This window comes from Terrapene carolina, unplaced genomic scaffold (assembly GCF_002925995.2).
Source record: "Terrapene carolina triunguis isolate 2854851 unplaced genomic scaffold, T_m_triunguis-2.0 Scaffold113, whole genome shotgun sequence".
NCBI classification, from domain to species: domain Eukaryota; kingdom Metazoa; phylum Chordata; order Testudines; family Emydidae; genus Terrapene; species Terrapene triunguis.
In genome coordinates, this window is record NW_020664464.1 from 13392211 (window position 1) to 13414945 (window position 22735).

The window sequence follows — 22735 nt, forward strand, 5'->3', positions numbered from 1 at the left end:
GGCCTTGGAAAGATGAAAGCACTATAGAGATGTACAAAAATACAGTTACTAAGGTTTGAAATGATTTAGAGTCTCAGTAAAGTCACTTCAACATTAAAGGATTGCATGTAGTAACCATAGTAGGGAAAGAATCAAGCAATCTCACTTTTCTTTTCCCTCTCTAGGTTCTCTCTCTCTCTTCGCAGATCACTCATTTCACCATCAATATTTGCCTTTTCTTCTTGCAACTGTCTCAGCTCATTGTTAATAGAATCAATCTGAGGTTGAAGATTCTCAGAGTTTCCTGTACTGTTGAGCTCATTCTGCCAGTCCTCTATCATCTTATGAGAGTTGTGTATTCTCTTCTGTCGATCCATTTCTTCATCGCTTTTCATTCTCAAAGCTTGCTGAATTTCTTCAATCTAAGAGAAACGCAAATATTTTCCCAGAATGGCATTTACAAATGAATTTTTGCATATACAACAAAAGGTGGATAATTACAAAAGATTGTTGTAACAGATATTGAAATGTTGATGTAGTCAAGCAGGTTTAAAAATATAAGATCTCATCCTTGCTCAAAAACCCACCTAACAACTCAAATTGATGCCTTTTTGTAAAATAACTAGAATTTGTGCCAGAGTTTTAAAGAACAAATGTATTACAATCTCAATCTTTAAACACATTATTACAGATTCTTAGCCCTGGTCTACACTGGGGGGGAGGAGTGGGTTTCGACCTAAGATATGCAACTTCAGCTACACGAATAGCGTAGCTGAAGTCGGCGTATCTTAGGTCGACTTACCTGGCCGTGAGGACAGCGGGAAGTCGACCGCTGCCACTCCCCCGTCGACCCCGCTTCCACCTCTCGCGAGCGGGAGTTCCAGAGTCGACGGGGAGTGCGTTCGGGGATTGATTTATCCGCATCTAGACGAGACGCGATAGATCAATCTCTACCTGCCGATCCGGCGGGTAGTGAAGACCTGCCCTCAGATATATGTTTATCTAAAATTATAGTAAAAGTTGCATGCTACTGGATAGTTTGAGAATTAGTACAAGATTGAATAAATTCAACGTAACAAAATGGAATATGCAACTTGAACTCTCCTCCTTATGTTTAATTTTCATATTTATTGACTGAGTGCTTAGCTATGGAGCCTTAATGTTGCATTAACAGCTTTTTGCATTTAATTTTTTTTAAATGGTGTACATATAGAAGCTCTCTGATTAGCTAACACAAGCAACTATTCTGTTTCTTCATCTGGTTAGACTTAAGGCACCAGGGTACAGTGGATAAGAGTAAGTGAGCACTAGAAAATATTCTAATGTAGCAAAAGTATTCAACAAAAGCAAAAACTTGTAATATGCATACTGTATACAAAAAGTAAATTCCTTATAATAGAACATTGCATCTAACTTGAAAAGACAGCTGTTCCGTGACAGTACTCTGTTCTACTGATAAACTTCAATTTTCCTCGGGGATAGCAACTTTAAGGAACTCCGCAAGTCTGAGTGCTGAGGGTGCTGGGCGATACAATGAATCACTGTATTTCCTGGATACTCTGTCCCTGTTGCCTCCGAATTTGCCTCTGTACACTTTGGAGGGGGCTGTACCAACCAGATGTGGGTCTTTGGAGGAGTGGAGGCTGCAGACAGCTTGCAACACTACATTTCATCTCCAGTTGAACTTTCCATCATGAGTGGCTGAAATATGGGTGTCATTGATGGAATCCAAACAGTGACTCAGCCAGGACAACACTAAATTCCACAATATTTACCTGAACACTTCATGTGATGTATTTAGTATTATATCAATGCTCCACAGCACCTGCAAACAAGAATAAAAAAACCCCCCACACATTAAGGTTCTCTTACTTGTTTGTCTTTCTTTTCCACAGCATCTTGTTTTTGTTTACATCTTTGAGAAGTGTCTTTGATTTCAGCAGTCTGCATACAATGAAATTAAACAAAAAAAAGCAAGAAATTAGCCATAATTATTTTGTATATGTACCTATTTTTTAAAATGATAGGAAATCTGCAAAAATCAGACTTTGGAAGGACATTCAGTTTGGAGCACCAAATATTTACCTACCATAGAATTTATTTTTGACAAATGCCGCACATTCGTCAGAAGGAAATTGTTTCTAGACACCAACAGTTGTTTTATTTCATTGTAATTAGTCTAACGATGTTTACTACATTTATATTATCTATAATTTGTATAGAACTTGTAATTGCAAGTTCATCAGCTATAGAACTGCACATTTGGATATACTTGCCAATAAAGAAAGGCTCACAACATAATTCTGAAATTAAAATCACAATGCTCTTTAAGGATTGTAAATAAAAAATTACATTTAGACTGTTATATTTTAAAAGGTGGCCTCCTTCTCCGTCTCCAAAACAACTTTCCCAAGGAAGATCTAATTGACTTAGTGCTCAACTGTTAGAACAATCCCAGAGTAAGTGGCAGTGTATTGTTGCATTGTCCCAAGAGCAACCTAGGAGAGAGTCTGGGACTCAGGGAATAAGTCTCACTCCCAGGTCCTCTGCAGCTCAAGGAAGAGATTAAACTGCACTGCGTCTATATTTTGCACATGTATGCAAGCTGACATAATTGAGAGTGAGATGGGGTGTTGAGCCAATGTCTCTCCCTTGCCCCCACTTGATTCTCTCTCCTTCCATCCACCTGTGAGAAGAAAGGGTGTGTGGCATGGCAGCTCTGTAACCTGTTCCCTGACTGAGATGCTATCTGTCACGTGGGTAACTAGTGAGGGGCCATAAGGAGGCAACTTGCGTCCTCTTAAACCACTCCACCGCCATGCTAGACAGGCCACAATTTGGCTTAGTAAATCTTTCTTTTTAAAAAGACATTTGAAAGGGACCCCACCAATCTGAGATTTAATGAAGGTTTTAAAAAAAATATACTAAAGTAGTTTCAGGTGCTATACATGTCTGAGTCCTTCTGGCAAATTTTGTTATTTTAAATCACATTTTCCTACTTATTAATTTTTTAAAATGTGTCTAACGCTCCCCTGCAACTGTATTCAAGACCCATGCAGACAAGAGAAGGAAGTAATTGACTATACAGGGGAAACAGTGAAAATGACTACACACAAAGGGCATAAATTCCATTGATCTCAATGAGTGTCTTGAATTCAACGAGAGCCCTTCCAGTGACTTCAATGGGCTTTGGATCAGACCCAAAGTACTTTCAAATTCAGAGAGTAAACAGGAAAAAAACCTAGAAAAATATCTCCTCTACTTTTTTAACGATCAGTTATTGCACTTAGTAAATGACGATAATCTGAGGAGTTACTTGCACAACAGTTGGTAAAAAGTTTTCAGATGCAAAAGTGGATTTTTTTATATTATGGTGCCCCTTTAAAAGAAATAGTAAGTGTTAAGTAAAACAGCTAAAGTAAGATGTATTTTGGATACCTGAACTTATGAATTAATAACAGCATCTGTGTGACAGCACCACTGTCTAGCGGAAGTACACTGCACTGACACACAAGGATTCATCTGTAATCCCTACCTCCCGAGCCACCAGAGCTGGGGGGTGGGGAAGGGGGGGAAAAAAATCACACTGGCATATAGGGGAGTGATGAAAAACACCTGTGGCAATTGTTTGGTGAAACTCAAACCAATACAAAGAGGGAAGAACAATTCAGAATTCTTTTGCCAGAAGGAAGACCTGACAAATGCAGGATGGTAGTGAGCATCAGCATACTGGGATCAGAAAGAACCTAGAAGGATGACAATGGATCCAGAATTTAGAAAAATCGGGAAAAACAATCAGAAGGAGAGTGTCCAGTTTTGAAAGGAGAAGGGAATCAGGAAGGAGAGATGCTCCTAAAGTACTGTATTTTTGGTTGTAGTTAGGGAAAGGTGCACAAAAAGTGGGAGGAGAATGAGATGGGTTTTGTCTTGTTTTAATGCATTTAATATATGCTCATGCAAAATAAGTTCCTCACCCCTCTGTGTTCTTCTGGACTCTAAATTCTGACAGAGGTATCAAAAAACATTAAGGATGATTCATCAATATTTTACAGACAAACAATTTCTCTAAAGAACCAGAAGAATGCAATATCTGCCTGGTATTATCATGAATGAATTGAAAGTACTGTATGGCTGCATATGGATGGAGTTTAAAAATACTGTATTGGAGGCACATCACAACAGGAAGATACACTTCTACTTGGCTCCCTCAGCAATTGGTATCTAGCAAACTTAGAGTTAAATCTTACCAATAACTTATTTATTTTTAAGACAATATTTAAGACTTCAGACAATCCTACAATGCCAAAGATTAAGAAGAAAGCCAGCTATTAAGATTTCATGTGAAATTGCCCACTGCTGAGATGAAGGATCTACCATCTTACTGTGAAGCAATTACTATTTCTGCTCCTGCTGAAAAGCAGACTAAATCAAAGAAAACCTGCCAAAACGTAATGCCTGTTTCCAAAATGTGCATGAGGCAATAGCCATTATGGATGGGGAAAATGGATTCCATCAACTTCAGAGTAATGCAACTGGAAGCTGAACAGACAACAGTACTGAAATTAGACCCTTCAGTGCAGAAGCCACTACAAGATAAATGACCAAAAAAATGACTTTTGGGGCTACATTTTTAAACAGATCTCTCTACCTGGCTGTCACATGGAAATACTAGAAACTTATGGCCCTGAACTACAGTAGTTACCCACATGACAGATAGCATGTCAGTCAGGGAACAGGTTACAGAGTTGCCATGCCACACACCCTTTCTTCTCACAGGTGGATGGAAGGAGAGAGAATGGAGAGGAGGTTGGGGAGGGACATTGGCACCACACCGCATCTCACTCTCAGGCATTGCAGCTTGCACAGATGTGCAGGATATAGATGCAGTACAGTACAGGGACTACTACAGATGATAGAAACTTTATTGAAAAACCATAATCCACTGCAATAAGAGAAATACCAAAGAACCCCATCTATCAACTACAAAAGCTACTACACCTCTACCCCGATATAACGCAACCTGATATAACACGAATTCAGATATAACGCGGTAAAGCAGCACTCCGGAGGGGCGGGGCTGTGTGCTCCGGCGGATCAAAGCAAGTTTAATATAACGCAGTAAGATTTTTTTGGCTCCCAAGGACAGCGTTATATCGGGGTACAGGTGTATTTTTAAAGCAGGGATAAGGATAGAATCTTATGTGGAGTTAGATATGCAAGAAAGTGTCTTTAAAAAGTCATATTGTGTTCTTCCCTAGACCTAAATCCCAGTATTCAGACAAAGAGAAGATTATTAGTACTAATTTAAGACCCCAATCCTGCAGCTGACTGTATACATTTGGTCCGAAGCACCTACACACAGTCATTCGCAGGATCAGGGCTTATTACAATATTGAAAATATCGATGCTGTAATCCTCTCTCCCCCCACCCCAAAAAAAACCTCAGGTAGGCATTCTAGAGAGAAATCTCTCTTCTGAAACAGTTAGCTGCAAGACTTTAAAAAAAAATCCCAAACCCCCAACATTTTCAAGGTCAGCACTTGATATCTACTGGAAAATTAATTCTAACTAGATTATGACAGACATTGTTAAATCATATGTACATTTGATTCATATTCATATTTTATAAATGTGAATAACCAACTTTTTTTATCTGCCTTTCAATTTTTATGACCAAGAAATATATTTTTGTATTAATTTGGCTTTTTAAAAAAAAAAAAAAATAGGGCCAAACAGCCTCCTCCTGTGTAAACCCCTTTGAAGCTCTCCAAGGGGAGGAAGACTCAGCAAGGTTCCCCTCATGGAATTTTCCCAAACTGTTCTACGGGGAAGGCTTTCTCCTAACTTGCAAAATTAGCAGGATTTTACTCCTCCAGATCCTGCGATTCCACCTAAGGCACAGGGTCTTCCCACACATAGACTATCTGCTTTCATTCCAGCTCTCCAGTCTCTGATCCTTCCCCTAACTTCACCTTCCTTATCATCCTCTTAGAATAGGGTTCTTAGCCAGAGAAGAACCACAGAAAAGTTAATGTAATATCAGATGCATTAATTTTCCTACAGATTTGCTTCCTTCCAACCAGAGATGCCCAATTCTACAGAGGGCTTTTTGCAGGCCCGGGTGGAGCAGTGGGGACACAGACACAGGCATGCAGAGCGAGATCTCAGGGAAACAGTCAGGCTTGTAGATGTTTGATACTGATGTCAGGCACAAATGGCCTGAAGAAAATTCTATTACACAACTGGTCATAACATGCCCGAAACTGAAATAGAACTTTAAAGTTGGACTGCTTCCACCCATTGCTAAACTGAGGATAAACAGAAGATCTCACAGTTCTTGGACCAAAAGTATGGATTTATACTGCTTCCCATAACAAAAATAAGTGTCAATCTTTTGATTCCAATTATGGAATAACAATGTTTTCTACATGTAGATTGTTCATCTGAAGTTTGTAATTGAAAGGAAATTCAAAAAAGTTAGATACGCTATATTGATATAGTGAAGCGTTTTTAATCTTTAAGAATGTGTGCAGTTTTTCTGACTTATTTTAGGAGATGACAGCCATGTGAAGTAGCCTGTGTTAATGTGTACTATTAAACTGGTTGATTCTTTAACATAAAGCAAAAAAGAATGTGAGCATAGTCTTCCCATGATGGTACAAGCACTTTAGTTGCTGCCCCCACATCTTCTGCTATTGATGCCAGTGAACATTCTCTGGCAACAAATCAAGGAGCACGCTCAGTTTTCACATGCCAAGAAAAGGCAGGGTGGGGGAAGAGTGGAAATCAATTACCAATCCCCAAAAGAGAACTACTGGCACAATCAATCAGTAGCTCTATGGCAATACTTACAAAATACTAATCCTGCAACTGTGTTATGACAATGAGAATTTAATTTGATTATCAGGAATTATTCAATTTATGTGGTCCCCATTAATGTAATATATAACCCCTCCACACACACATTTTTCCTCACAACATAGCAATAAAATAGGAAAACATTAATACCTCCCCCTTACAAATGGAGCACTGAAACAGAGATAATGAGGGTAAATTCCTGGCACCATTAAAGTCAATGGAATCTTTGCCATAGACTTTTGTGGAACCAGGATTTCATCCTAAGTGATTTGCCCAAGACCATACAGAAAGCGTATGGCACAATCAGGCACAGAACTCATCTCTCTTAAATTCCAGTCTGATGCCTTAACCACCAGACCATCCTTTCTTCCCCAGAATAGAACAGTGCTCCTCAATCTTGAAGAGCACTGTCATCAAAGCGAGTCTTAAACACACCAAATAATATCACTATAAAAATCTTGTGTTAAGGCAATATCACATCACAACCCCAAAATTGTAAATTAAATCAATCCAACCATAACAGAATTCTAAATTAAATCAACTGTAAAACAATGTTAGAATATCACAGCGAATATTCTATTACTCTCCCATTTGGAACAAATTATTTGTTTCCTCTACCACCTCCTTACTTTTTTGCTGATAGGAACACAGATGGAGTACTGCTGAACTACAGGCACAATTTAGACCTACCTAATTTACACACTCAGGCCCCGATCCCACAATGGAACTACTCACTTGCATAAAGATAAGCGAGTGTTTATAAGATCAGGGATTGGATTGGTTAATCTGACTTCAGAAAACAGATGTACTGATTCAAGTATAAACAACGAGGAGTCCTTGTGGCACCTTAGAGACTAACACATTTATTTGGGCATAAGCTTTCGTGGGTTAGAACCCACTTCATCAAATGCATGGAGTGGAAAATACAGTAACAGGTATAAATACACAGCACATGAAAAGATGGGAGTTGCCATATCAAGTGGGAGGTAAGTCTAACGAGACAATTCAATTAACAGCAGGATACCAAGGGGTCAGTAGGTTTCCGGTATAAGGTGGTGTTTATGTGACTATTGAATATTAGCACGGTAGTGTCTAGGAAGTGGATCTCTTGTGTGGACTGGTCCAGGCTGTGGTTGATGGTGGGGTGGAAATTGTTGAAATCCTGGTGGAATTCCTCAAGGGCCTCCTTCCCATGGGTTCAGATGATCAAGATGTCATCAATGTAGTGCAAGTAGAGTAGGGGCGTTAGGGGACAAGAGCTGAGGAAGCGTTGTTCTAAGTCAGCCATAAAAATGTTGGCATACTGTGGGGCCATGTGGGTATCCATAGCAGTCCCACTGACTTGAAAGTATAAATTGTCCCCAAATCCGAAATAGTTGTGGGTGAGGACAAAGTCACAAAGTTCAACCACCAGGTTTGCTGTGATAGTATCGGGGATGCTATTCCTGACGGCTTGAAGTCCATCTTTGTGTGGAATGTTCGTGTAGAGAGCTTCTACATCCATAGTGGCTAGGATGATGTTTTCTAGAAGATCACCAAAGGACTGTAGTTTCCTCAGGAAATCAGTGGTGTCTCGAAGATAGCTCGGAGTGCTGGTAGTGTAGAGCCTGAGGAGAGAGTTTAAATAGCCAGATAATCCTGCTGTCAGGGTGCCAATGCCTGAGATGATGGGGCATCCAGGATTCCCAGAATAAACGAACACAAATCTGGTATCAGGAATTATAATATTCAAAAACCAGTAGCAGAACACTCTAATCTCCCTGGTCACTCAACAACAGACCTAAAAATTCTTCAACAACAAAAATTCAAAAACAGACTCCAATGTGAAACTGCAGAACTGGAATTAATTTGCAAACTGGACACCATCAAATTAGTCCTGAATAAAGACTGGGAGTGGTTGGGTCATTACAAAACCTAATTTCCCCCATACTAATTTCCCCCTACTGTTACTAACACCTTCTTGACAACTGTTTGAAATGGGCCACTCTCGTTACCACTACAAAAGTGATTTTTCCTCCCTTGGTATCCTACTGTTAATTGAATTGTCTCGTTAGACTGACCTTCCACTTGATATGGCAACTCCCATCTTTTCATGTGCTGTGTATTTATACCTGCTGTATTTTCCACTCAGTGCATCTGATGAAGTGGGTTCTAACCCACGAAAGCTTACGCCCAAATAAATGTGTTAGTCTCTAAGGTGCCACAAGGACTCCTCGTTGTTTTTGCTGATACAGACTAACACGGCTACCCCTCTGAAACCTGATTCAAGTATGTCGCTCAGTCAGCTGGTTTGACCCTTTCCCATCACTTTCATCATTTCTATCACCTCCTCCGCTTTGGCTCCCACATTTACATAGCACATAACCCATAATGAAGAATTTCTTTTCTGTACAAGTTAAAACAAAGATGCTTAAAATATTTTCCTGTGTTTTTCACAGAGCATAACTTTTTCATTAATACAGCCCTATATTTCTAAGGGTACGTCTTCACTTACATCCGGGTCCGGATGTAAGCAATCTGTTTTCTGAGTTCGATTTATCGCGTCTGGTTAAGACAAGATAAATCGATCCCGGATCGATCCCGGAAGTGCCCCGGATCGATCCTGGAAGTGCTCGCCGTCGACGCTGGTACTCCAGCTCGGCGAGCGGAGTACGCAGCATCGACGGGGGAGCCTTCCTGCCGCGTCTGGACCGCGGTAATTTCGGACTAAGGTACTTCGAATTCAGCTACGTTATTAACGTAGCTGAATTTGCGTACCTTAGTCCGAAGTGGGGGGGTTAGTGTAGACCAGGCTTAAGAATTATGGCAACAGTGGTTCACAGCAGAATTCCTTCCTGCTTTTAGAAATCAGTTAATTAATTAAAAATGAGAAAATGATTAAAACTTAGCAGGATAATACCAAGCTGTGGAAATGCAGCTTTGCATTTAACAAGCATGGAGGACTGTACAGCATTATGAAAATTAATCTCAGGCTTCCAGCTGTTAAATTCCCTCTAAGGAAACACATATACTTTTACAATAAAACTGAAAATAGTTCAATTTGTTTGAAAAAAAAAAAAAAAGTTAAGACATTTTGAACCACAGCAGAAAAAAAAAAAATCAACCTTCCCCCCACCCCAAAGAAAAACAACAAACAAAAACTTTGAGCAGTATTGTGGAGCATGAAATCCAAACATGCTTGCATTTATTTGTAATGGACTAGTTTAGCAAAAACATTTTTGTTGTCTTTGAAGTAATATAACAGTAGACTCAGTCTTTAACAGAAAAATGGTAGCATGCACTTATCTGTTAAAAACAAGGTAGAAAGAGAGTATATACCCAGAATCACAATGGTAATACCTGATCAAATTTTGGCATAAACCTTTGCTACTGAAAAGTGATATTGCACAGTGCAATCCATTTCATTTGCCGAAGCAAAACAATGATGTGAGCGAGGTTCTGCTCTCATTGAAATCAATGGTCAAACTTACATTATCTTCAGTGAAAGCTAAACTGGGTCCTAACTGATAAAACATTAAACAATATTATTTATACAATCTCCAATTTCAAATGATATAAAAGGTTCCTGATTAAAATGAAGTGTTACATTCCATGTTAAATATATTAAATTATCATCCACCAACTGAATACTACTGAGTTTCTTTTTAAGAAAGCACATGATAAAAGAGTAGAGCTAATTAAACTTTGTTACAAATAATAGTTGCTAAAAACTTAGGTCCCAATTCTGCAAGTTCCCCCATGTGGGCAAACTTCTTCAGCTGTGTATTCATTCAGGCGGGAGTGGTAAGATAATTGTTCACCCTGATCCTGATTTTCTTCAAATGTATTTATCAGCAATCAAATAATTTGGACAAATAATTTTCATTTTCATTTTATCAGTTATTCATTAACTGTTTGCTTTGCCTATTTGTTATTCATAGACTCATAGACTATAAGGCCAGAAGGGACCACCATGGTCATCTATTCTGACCTCATGCATATTGCAGACCACTGAACCTCACCCACCCAGTCCTCCCTTGTAATAGATCTATAAACCTCTGGTTGAATTACTGACATCCTCAAATAATGATTTAATTTAAAGACTTCAAGTTACAGAAAATCCACCATTTAATCTAGTTTAAACCAGCAAGTGACCTGTGCCCCAATGTGCAGAGGAAGGTAAAAAAAAGTCCAGGGCCTCTGCCATTCTGACCTGGAGAAAAATTCCTTTGTGATCCCAAATATAGTGATCATTTGGACCCTGAGCATGTCAACAAGACCCACCAGCCAGGCACTTGGGAAAGAATACACTGTAGTAACTCAGAGTCCTTCCCCTCTAGTGTCTGAGCTCCTGCCGTTGGGGATATTTGCTACTAGCAATTGCAGATGGGCCACAGGTATTGTAGACCGGGGTTGGCAATCTTTCGCACGCTGCCCATCAGGGTAATCCGCTGGCGGGCCGCAAGGTGTTTTGTTTACGTTGACCGTCCGCAGGCACGGCCCCCGGCAGAATCACGGCCACTGGTAGCTGCGGGGGCGGGTGGGGGGGCATGCCTGCAGACAGTCAATTTAAACAAAACGCCTCTTCGCCCACCAGCGGATTACCCTGATGGGCCACATGCCAAAGATTGTCTACAACGGGGGTTGGCAATCTGATTGTAGCATCCCCCCATAAATTTATCAAGCTCAGTCTTGAAACCAGTTGGGTATTTTGCCCCCGCTGCTCTCCTTGGAAGGCTGTCCCAAAACTTCACTCCTCTTATGGTTAGAAATCTTTGTCTAAATTCAAGTCTGAACTCTATGGCAAATTTATATCCATTTGTTCTTGTGCCAATGTTGGCGTTTAACTTAAATAACTCCTCTCCATCCCTGGTAAGTTGTGTGATTGGTGAACTAAGCCATTAGTGTTGTTTCTACACCTTCACACACCTTCAGGGTGGATTAAAAAAAAAATTTTATTTTTTTTTTTAAAATCGGACTTTTTTATTTAAATTGGATTTTTGGAATTCAAATTAACTACTTTTTTTTTTTAAATAAACCTATTTAAAATTAAATTTGAAACTGACAGCTTATGTTAAAGCCTAAACTTACTATTATCTATTAAAATCATTTACATTAAATAAAAAAATATTAAGCAGTATATTTGTTGTAGGGCTGCCAATTAATCGCAGTTAACTCACACAATTAACTCTAAAAAATTAATTGCGATTAATCGCATTCTTAATCACACTGTTAAACAGAATACCAATTGAAATTTATTAAATATTTTGGATGTTTTTCTACATTTTCATATATATTGTATTCTGTGTTGTAACTGAAACCAAAGTGTATATTACGTTTGATTACAAATAAAATAATTGCACTGTAAAAATGATAAAAGAAATAGTATTTTTCAGTTCACCTCTTACAAGTACTGTAGTGCAATCGCTTGTCGTGAAAATGCAACTTACAAATGTAGAATTTTTTTTGTTACATAACTGCACTCAACAGCCAAACAATGTAAAACTTTAGAGCCTACAAGTCCATTCAGTCCTACTTCTTGTTCAGTCAATCGCTAAGAGAAACAAGTTTGTTTACATTTACAGGAAATAATGCTGCCCTCTTCTTATTTATACTATCACCAGAAAGTGAGAACAGGCATTAGCATAGCACTTTTGTAGCCGGCATTGCAAGGTATTTACGTGCCAGATATGCTAAACATTTGTGTGTCCCTTAATGCTTTGGCCACCATTCTAGAGGACATGCTTCCATGCTGATGAATCTCGTTAAAAAAAAAAAAAAAGTGTGTTAAATAAATTTGTGACTGAAGTCCTTGGGGGAGAACTGTATGCCCCCTGCTCTGTTTTACCCGCATTATGCCATATATTTCATGTTCATAGCAGTCTTGGATGATGACCCAGCACATATTGTTCCTTTTAAGAACACTTTCACTGCAGATTTCACAAAACGCAAAGAAAGCACAAATGTGAGATTTCTAAAGATAGCTACAGCACTCAACCCAAAATTTAAAAATCTGAAGTGCCTTCCAAAATCTGAGAGCGATGAGGTGTGGAGCATACTTTCAGAAGTCTTAAAAGAGCAACACTCCAATGTGGAAACTACATAATATGAACCACCAAAAAAGAAAATCAACCTTCTGATGGTGGCATCTGACTCAGATAATGAAAATGAACATGCATCGGTCCGTACTGCTTTGGATTGTTATTGAGCAGAACCCGTCATCAGCACGGACCCATGTCCCCTGGCACGGTGGTGGAAGCATGAAGGGACATATGAATCTTTAGTGCATCTGGCATGTAAATATCTTGTGATGCCAGCTACACCAGTGCCATGAGAACGCCTGTTCTCACTTTCAGGTGACCTTGTAAACAAGAAGCAGGCAGCATTATCTTCTGCAAATGTAAACAAACTTGTTTGTCTGAGCGATTGGCTGAAGTAGGACTGAGCAGGGGTGGCAGGTTTGTAGAAATTTTGGTGGTGCTCACCTGCCTAAGGCTCTGGAGGGAGTTGGGGTGGAGGGAGGAGACTGGGGTGAAGGCCCTGGGCTGGGGCAGAAGATTGGGGTGCAGGATGGCTGAGAAGTTGGGCTCTGGGAGGGAGTTTGGGTGGGGGAGGGGGCCTGGGGTGCAGGCTCTGGGATGGTATTTGGGTGCTGGCTGCAGGCTTTGGGGTGCAGGAGGGGGTGAGGGGTGTAGGCTCTGGGATGGAGTTTGGGTATAGGCTCTGGGCTTGGGCAAAGGGTGGGGGTACAGGAGGGGGTGAGGGGGTTTGAGGGAATGAGAGGGGGTGTGGGAAGGGGGTTGGGCTGCAGGCTCTGGGATGGAGATTGGATGCTGGATTCAGCCTCCAGGCTAGGGCAGGGGGTGGATATGCAGGAGGGGTGAGGGGTGCTGGCTCTGGGAGGGAGTTTGGGGGCAGGAGGGGATGTGTGGGAAGGGGATGGGGGTGCAGGCTCTGGGACGCAGTTTGGCTGCTGTGTGCAGGCTCTGGGCTGGGACAGGGGCTGGGGGTGCAGGATGGGATGGGGGGTGCAGGCTCTGGGAGGGGGTGCAGAGGGAGGGAGTTTGGGGATGGGGGGTGGAGAGGGCGTGCAGGCTCTGGGAGGGAGTTTGGGGCCGAAGGGGGGTGCAGGCTCTGGGAGGTGGTGCAGGCTCTGGGAGGGGGTGGAGGGGTGCAGCGCTTACCTGGGGCTCCTAGGCAGGGCAGGCCGGAAGTCTCCATGTGCTGCTACCCCCAGGCACAGCCCATGCAACTTCCCATTGGCTGCAGGGGCGCTTGGGGCGGGACACAGACCCACCCGGCCCAAGGGCTGCAGGGAAGGGCCAGCAGCCATGTGGAGTGAGCAGGCAGGAAACCGCTCAGCTCCGCTGTGCTGCCAGTGGTGAGTGGGGGCCCTGGGCTGTTTTAAATGGCCTGGGGGAAGTGCAGGCGGGGGCAGGGCCGAGGGAGAGACCCATCCCCAAACATTGCTGGAGCTGGGCCCGAGGACAGGAATATTCCTGGTGCCCAGGCACCATGGGCCCATAGGACTCGCCATGGGACTGTGTGGACTTGCAGACTCTAAAATTTTACATTGTTTTATTGTACATAATTCTAAATTTGTAAGTTCAACTATCATGATAAAGAGATTGCACTACAGTATTTGTATTAGGTGAATTGAAAAATAATATCTCTTTTGTTTTATTACAGTGCGAATACTTGTAATCAAAAATAAATATAAAGTGAATACTGTACAATTTGTATTGTGTGTTGTAATTGAAATCAATATATTTGAAAATGTAGAAAACATCAAAAAATATTTAAATAAATGGTATTCTATTATAGTTTAACAGTGCGATTAATTTTTTTAATCGCTTGACTCTGCTGATTAGAGGGAACGGGGGAAAGGCGTAGAGGAGCCTGCCTGACCAGGACAGGAGAAAGGCATCGGATATAGCGCCCCTTCCCAGGCCCCCCCGGAGCAGAACCGGGGGCATCGCCGGTTCTGGCAAGACGCAAACAGGTCCACCTGGGGAGTTCCCCACCTTCGGAATAGCTGGTGGGCCACTTCCAGGTGGAGGGACCACTCGTGTTGCGAGGAGAAGTCCCTGCTTAGGCGATCTGCCCTCTCGTTCTGGGTGCCTGGTAAGTGGAAGGCCTTCAGGTGGATATTGTGGGCTATACAGAAGTCCCACAGCCTGAGGGCTTCGTGGCAGAGGACCGGGCCCCGCCTTGCCTGTTGATATAGAACATGGAGGCCGTGTTGTCCGTGAGGACCTTGACTACCTTTCCTTCCAGGCGCGAGTGGAAGGCAATACACGCCAGCTGCACCGCCCAGAGTTCTTTGACATTTATATGTAGGGTCAGGTCTTGAGCCGACCACAGGCCTTAGGTCTGAGTGCTCCCCACGTGGGCTCCCCAACCCAGGTCTGACGCATCGAACACCAGCTCCAATGACGGGGCGTTGTCCCTGAACAGGACCCCTTGGAGCATGTTGCTTGGGGTGGACCACCACCTCAGGGAGGTGATCACCGAGCCTGGCACTGTGAGGACCTTCTCCATCCCGTCCATGGCCTGGGGGAAATTCGAGGCCAGCCAGAGCTGGAGGAGCCTCATCCTGAGTCTGGCGTGATGGACCATGTATGTGCACGCTGACATATTAGCCCAAGAGCTGCAGGCAAACCCTGGCTATTGTAACCGGGAACCTCATGACCGAGTCGATGAGACCCTTCAGAGTCTCGAACCTGTCTGGTGGGAGAGAGGCCCTGGCCGACACTGCATCCAGAAGTACCCCAATAAACTCGATACATTGGACAGGGACTAATGTGGACTTGGTATTGTTTACCAGCAGGCCCAAGGCGGTGCACGTGGACAGGAAAAGCGGCACGTGATCCCTCACTTGCGACCCGGAGGTGCCCTTGACAAGCCAATCGTCCAGATAAGGAAATATCTGGACACCCCCCCCACCCCCCGCCGTCTGAGGTAGGCCGCTACCACGGACATGCATTTTGTAAACACCCTGGGGGCAGTGGACAGTCCAAACGGGAGGACCGTAAATTGGTAATGATTGTGTCCCGCCACAAACCGGAGGAAGCACCTGTGCCCCTCGAATATGTGGATGTGGAAGTACGAGTCCTGCAGATTGAGGGCAGCGTACCACACCCCGGGATCCAGGGAGGGGATGAAGGAGGCCAGTGAGACCATGCAGAATTTGAGCTTCACCATGTGCTGGTTTAGGCCCCGTAGGTCCAGTATGGGTCTGAGCCCCCCTTTAGCCTTCGGAATAAGGAAGTAACGGGAGTAGTACCCCTTCCCGTGAACTCCTCGGGCACCACCTCTATCGCTCCTAGTTCCAGGAGCCGCCCCACCTCCTGCTCGAGCAGAGCTTCAGGAGGGATGGGGGCAGGGGTGGTTGGGTGGGGAGGAGGTAAACTAGAGGGTGTAACCCTAGGAGATGTTGTTGAGGACCCATCAGTCCGAGGTGATCCACGACCATTCTGGGAGGAAAGCACATAACCGGTTGGAGAAGGGAAGCTTTATTGGGGTTGGATCCCTGACGAGGACTGGCGGGATGCCCCCAAGCATCCCGTCAAAACCGCCTGCTTGCCCTTAGAGGGTCCAGCCTATGAGGGCGTCTCTTATAGTCCTGCTGCTTCTTATGGGCGGCCTCGTACTTCAGGATGGTGGCCAGGATAGAAGTCTGCTGCGGCTTAAATTTAGGTTTTGCCGGAGCTGGGACATATAGGCCCAGTGTCTGGAGGGTCGTGTGGGAGTCCTTCATGCCATGCAGCCTTGTATCTATTTCCTCTGCAGACAGGGCTTTTCCATCAAACGGGAGGTCTTGCATGGAAGACTGCGCCTCACTGGACAGCCCAGAGAGTAAGAGCCATGACGCCCATCTCATGGACACCACTGAGGCCATCGATCGCGTGGCCGTGGCCGCAGCATCTGAGGCAGCCTGTAGGGAAGCTCGAGCTGCCGTTGCCCCTTCCTCCACAAGCGCCCTGAACTCCTTCTTATCATGCTCCTGGAGGGAGTCCTCAAATTTGGGCAGGGAGCCCCACAGATTTGTACCAGCCCAGGAGAGCCTGATGGTTCGCCACTCGTAACTGGAAGCTCGAAGACTAATACATTTTTCTTCCGAAAGAGTCCAGTCTCCGAGAGTCTTTGTTCTTTGGGGTCGGGGCTAGCTGACCTTGTCGTTCCCTGTGGTTGACCAACTCGATCACCAGGGAGTTGGGTGCCAGGTGGGTATATAGGTACTTATGCCCCTTAGCGGGTACGAAATACTTTCGCTCAGCCTTTTTTGATATAGGGGCCAACGAGGGCATTGTTTGCCGCAGGCCATTCAAAATCTTAGCCACCCCTTCATGGAGCGGCAAGGCCACCCTACCCGGTGCCGACGGGGACAGCATGTTAAACAAGGAGTCCACAGGCTCTTCCATCTCCTCTGCCTGGAGGTGGAGGCTTGCTGCCACCCTCTTTAAGAGGTCTTGTTGGGCCCTAAAGTCCTCCTGCAGGATGGAGGGGGGCAGGGCCCCAATTGCCTCCTCAGGGTGGGGCGAAGAGGCCGGGGCGGTGCTCTCGGTGTCGGCTGGCACCGGAGGATCCACCCCCTGGTGGGACTCCGGGCACGGTGCCGAGGACGTGCGTCCCACCGACTCCTTCGTCGGGGGGTCTAGAGATGGATGCCGACGGAGCATCCGAAGTTCCAGCCACCGAGTGAGCTCCCACCGGGGCCACGGTGCCCACTGGTACCACTGGGCTGGCCACGACGCTTGGTGCCACTGCACTTGCTGTGGCACCGCCGGGGCCAACTGTCCGGGTTGGCCGGTTTGGCTCGTCGAAGGGCGGCTACGAGCGGAGACCTGGCTGGCATAGGATCCGCTGCTGTCTCTCAACCGAGAGGAGTGGCAGTACCGGGATCTGCGACGGTCACGGGACCGCGATCTCGACATGGAGGATCAGTACCAACGGTAATAACTGCTCCGGGAACGGCCTCAACAGGCGGATCCACGACAGCGAGACGCTGGCGATCGACGCCCAGGGCTGCGATGTCTCGGCGGAGACTCGGAGTGGGAGTCCGAGTGGGAACAGCGTCGATGACCGTGCTGTGACCAACTGCGGTACCTTTTCTGGGACGAGGACCGACGACGACATCTGCCGCGGTCCCGTCGATATCCGCTCTCTGAGGAGGACCGGTGCCGCGAGTTCCGGACGGACGGAACTCAGCCCGACAGTCTAGCCGGCGTCGGGGGCGATCCACGTGGACTCTGCCCCAACCGGACGCTGGGCGGTAATCAGCGTCGGGAAGGTTCCCTCGACCGAGACTGGTACCGAGCCAGGGGCGACTGCGGAGATCCCAGCGGCGGCTTGCCTCTGGAGCGCGGGGCCGACATCGGTGGGGCTCCGGGCACCGGCATGGACATGACGTCCTGGGCCACTTGGAGGGCTTTGGTTGTGGAAGGCATCCGGACATCCAGAGAGGCCTGTTCTGAAGAGGCCGGGCTACTCCGCTCTAAGTGAGTCGGAGGCCTGGGGCCCGATGGGGATCGAGGACTGCCCGACATGGGCCTAGCCTCTTTTCCAGACTTCCCTCGGTGCCGTTGCAAGGAGGGAGTCTTGGTCCTCTTGGCGTGTCCCGTGGACGGGGAGCGGTGCCGAATGGTCGAAGGCACCAGCTGATCACTGCATACTGACACCATGGTGCCCAGTACCGGCTCGGAGCAGCGTGCTAGGGTCAGGGTCAGCGCCAACTCCATCAGAATGGCTCAGAGCCTAATGTCTCTTTCCCTTTTGGTCCAGGGCTTAAACGATTTGCAAATTTTGCACCTTTCGCTGATGTGGGTCTCTCCCAAAGAGCGCAAACAGTCTGTGTGCGGGTCGCTCCTTGGCACAGAACGCCGACAAGAACCACATGACTTAAATCCCGGGCTCGGGGCATGCCCCAGCCCAGGCTCACTGACTAACTAAACCAGCCGACTAACTACAGGTACTAAACGAACGAACAGTTTTGGGGACAAGCTAGAGCGAAGCTGGAGCAGAGCAGTTCCGACGCACCTTCACTGGCGGCAAGAAGGAACTGAGGGTGGGGGGAGCGCGCAGCTCCCCTTATACCGCGCCAGGCAGGTGCCACTCCAGGGGCTGCGGAGGGTGCTCTCCCCCTACGGGTACTGCTAGGGGAAAAACTTCTGGCACTGGTGCACATGGCGAGCACGCACACCTACTGTGGAATACACATGAGCAATCACTCGAAGAAGAAGTTAACAAACACCAATTTTAGTGCAAAGGCAATATTTAGTTGCATATCATTATGTTTCAATAGTTACCAACTAAGAAGAATCAATCTTTCTTTAAGAAAATAACTAAAAAGTACAAATGTAAAATGATTAAAACTGATTATTTAAATCGAGGTTTCCTGATTGCTGATTTAAATCGTGATTAAAATTGGTGATTTAGATTGCTTTGATTTAAGTCAATCCACCCTGCTCACCATTTTTTAAAAGAACAAATAGCAAATAATGAATACAGTACATCTGATACTCGGGCTAAAATATTCATAGAAATCTTTCAGGATTCACGAACATTTTCCAATGGTATGAATACATGGCAGCTATCCAAAAACTCTCAAACAACATATTACACCACAAAACATAGCTAAATTAACTTTTTTTATTCATAAATATTATGAATCATGGAGGAGGACTGGTTACTATCTGACAAACTCTATCATATAGGTATTTATAATAGGGTTAAATGTAGATGGAGTAGCAGCTCAGGAAATCAGTAAGGTCAAAATATTCAAAATCGGTTGCATAAAGCTAGCAACCTAAACTAAATTGGCCTGATTTTCAGGAGGTGCTCATCAATCACAGTTCCCAAATTAAGTAAATGAAAGCGCTGCAGGTGCTTGGCACGTCTAGAAAAAAAAGAAATCAGGCCAAATTAATTAGATCCCTAACTTTATGTACCTAGGTCTGTATATGTTGGCCTAAAGATTTTTAGTATAAGAAAACCATATGGCTGTGTCTATTCCAATGGTGCTTTTACAGTAGTGTACCAAATGTGATCATGGAAAGTGAACTAAGTAGTAGCTAACTCCACATAGCCATATTTAATTTCCTTTTTGGGAGGAGAGGCACAAAGAACAGAGCAGGGAAAATGAGGGGCAAAAATACTTTCATTAAAATCTCTTCTAATAACATGCTACTTCTACTATACAAAAATGAACATATTCTGATTGCTTCATGTTCCATTTTCAGCTTTATTAAACACATGGAACGTCTAAATATTTTAACCGAGAATCCAAAATACATACCTTCTCTTTGATTTTTATATCCAAATTCCTCCACTGCTTTTCAACTTCTTGGATTTGCTGTGTCATTGGAGACTTTGCTTGTTGTAGTTTTTTTAATTCTTCCTTTGCATGGTCACGGTTTTGTTTCACCTCCTCATGCTGTTGGCGAACGTTTTCATATTCCTTGCAAGAGTTTCAAGCAAAACAATGAAAGCCTTTTACCTTCTGTGTTTAGCTGGATACACATATTATGCCCCTGCAGTGCTCATGTTTAATTCAACAAGAATCATGCAAGAAGTCTGTTTTACAGTGATGGAGTTCCAGTAATGGTTCAATTAACTTGCTAGGTATGGATCAGCTTGACCCTGAGATACAATGACCCACCTATTTCCTGCTGATCAAAAGCATGCAATGGCATTTGAACAATTTTGCTTTAAAAATATGAGTGTAAACATCCAATTATTCTGTGAATATCCTGACGTGTGTGTGTGTGTGTCCTGGACAATACTGAACTTGGGGAGTTTGTCCTGGTTTTGGTACAGCCCACCAGTTGACATCATCAACCCATCATTCCACTGCAACTCCTAACACCAGGATGAACTTGGAAACTCTACTGGTATCTACAGGACCCTGAAATGTGAGTTCAAGAGCACAAGAGTCTGAGGTACTCCAAACTCTGGGGCATGCGAAAAACAGAAATGCTCATATTAGGATTTCAGACTATTATCTATTGTTTTTGCTTTATGTATTGCTGCCTTTTCCCACCTGGATATTAATTTTTCTACTTGTGAACAGAGAACATTTTTGTATTGCTGCCCAAGTTACTTTGAAACATTCTTTGTCAACCCCTTCCAAAATGGTCAGTCTCAGAAGAGCAACTTAATCCCCAGGTGACACTGACAGATAAACAGTTTGCTCTCCAGTTACTGTAGTTCAAGATTATTGCAGGGACAGATTCAAAGTCTTGGGATGCACCTCACAATGCCACATCCTTGCTGGAAATATCTAGAAAACCTTGGCCTATGGACAATGCAGCATCAAATGTTGAGACCCAAAGGGTATATAAAGGAGCCATGGGCCTGCCCTGCCCCTCAGTTTCTTTCACTATTTCAAAGTCCACTAGGAAGGCTCAGAAATAGTTGGAAAGGAGGACTGATCATGTCAATTAATCTACACAAGCTAGCACCTCCAAGTTATTCAGTTATAGGTGAATAACTATTGCTTTTTCAAATATTTGCTTAAGAGATCTATTCTCTGTGAATCTGATTAGCAAAGATTCTTGTAAAGGTGGGTAGGAGGACCTAACTAAACAAACAAACATTATTCTACCAAGTTGAGTGTCAGAGCTTAAGATAAATCTAGAACGACATGTATATGTATGAACAAAGACCAAGTCACAGCTCTACAGATGCCAAGTATAGGGATGTTTCTAAGAGAAACTGTGGAGATTACAAATAAGCAATGGAATGTACGTTAAGACTTTTGGGAATCATAACCCTCACAAGATCATAACACTTTGTATCTATATATATTCTCTACGTAGGTAATTTTAAACTATAAAGAATCGGTAGGACTACTTGATGGGTTTATTTCCACTAAAGGTAGTAGCAAAATGCTCTATTTACACCTAGGCTATGTAGTAAAGCTTTCCCCAGTAATTAATGTAGTTTTGGGAGGGAAAGAGGAGGAAAGTCAAACAGGTGGTTAATAAAGGGATATCAGAGTAGATCCATAGATTTCAAGACCGGGAGGGGCCATTATGATCATCTAGTCTGATCTCCTGCATAACAAAGGTCATAGTAATACCTGTACTGCACCCAATAATGTGTGGTTTACCTAAACCATGTCTTTTCTAAAAGACATCCAAGCTTTCCCCTCCCTCCCCCGACAGCATTGCAGTGAGAACTCATGTTCAGTTAGTTATGAATAATGACTGCCAGGTCATTTTCAAAGTCATTGACTTCCAACATAGTCCAGCAACCTGTAAGTATCTAAACTACCTTAGATAATAATTTGGACTATGTACAAAATCACCAGTGTATCTTCATAGAGAAACTTGATAAAATGAAATAGTAGTCAAATAAACCGAGTTCAGCCTGATACTTGAGAGGGTTTTTTGTGTCAAAAGATAATCAAATATCATCAGAATAGTAGCAGATGTTGGGTTAATCTGGTTTTGGGCTGCCTGAACAGGGAATCTCTTACATTTTGCAGCACGTTTGTCTAGTAGAGTGCCTACAAATCTGCATCAGTATCAGCTACACCTCCAAAACACACTAATAATTCTGTCCTGTTAAGATTTAAAAATCCAAAAAGGTAGTTGCAAGGATTTTAGTCCAGGTGTAACATGCTGTCATTTTCTGTGAAAGAAGAGTGGGAATTGGTGAAGCGGATTGGAGAAGATGGAAGCTCCAGGTTAGCCCCCAATTGGACTTATTGGTACTGGATATACCAGAAGCACTTTTTCTCCATCCTCTCCAATTTTCCGTTATTCTCGGGATCAGCGGTATTGGAGTTAAGGCATAAAGAAAAGAAAGCATGAGAGGGGAAATAATGTCTTCCTCTTTCGAAGACAGTGTGTGGCATCCTCTTTCATTGCCAATAGATCTATTTGTGGGATTTTCCCATCTGAGAAACAAGGAA

At 43.9% G+C, this 22735-nt stretch overlaps 1 protein-coding gene across 2 annotated transcripts in view; it reads right to left on the reverse strand.

Annotated features, from left to right (window-relative positions):
* The window catches only part of SMC5 (structural maintenance of chromosomes 5), an 86284-nt gene that overhangs the window by 43194 nt on the left and 20355 nt on the right, over positions 1-22735 (reverse strand). For both annotated transcript variants that reach the window (XM_026652369.1, XM_026652371.2), the window contains exons 7-9: positions 20114-20275; positions 1852-1923; positions 146-401 (exon numbers count right to left, since the gene is read on the reverse strand). In XM_026652369.1, coding sequence (XP_026508154.1) covers positions 146-401; positions 1852-1923; positions 20114-20275 — 490 coding nt within the window. The remainder of the gene's footprint in view (positions 1-145; positions 402-1851; positions 1924-20113; positions 20276-22735) is intronic.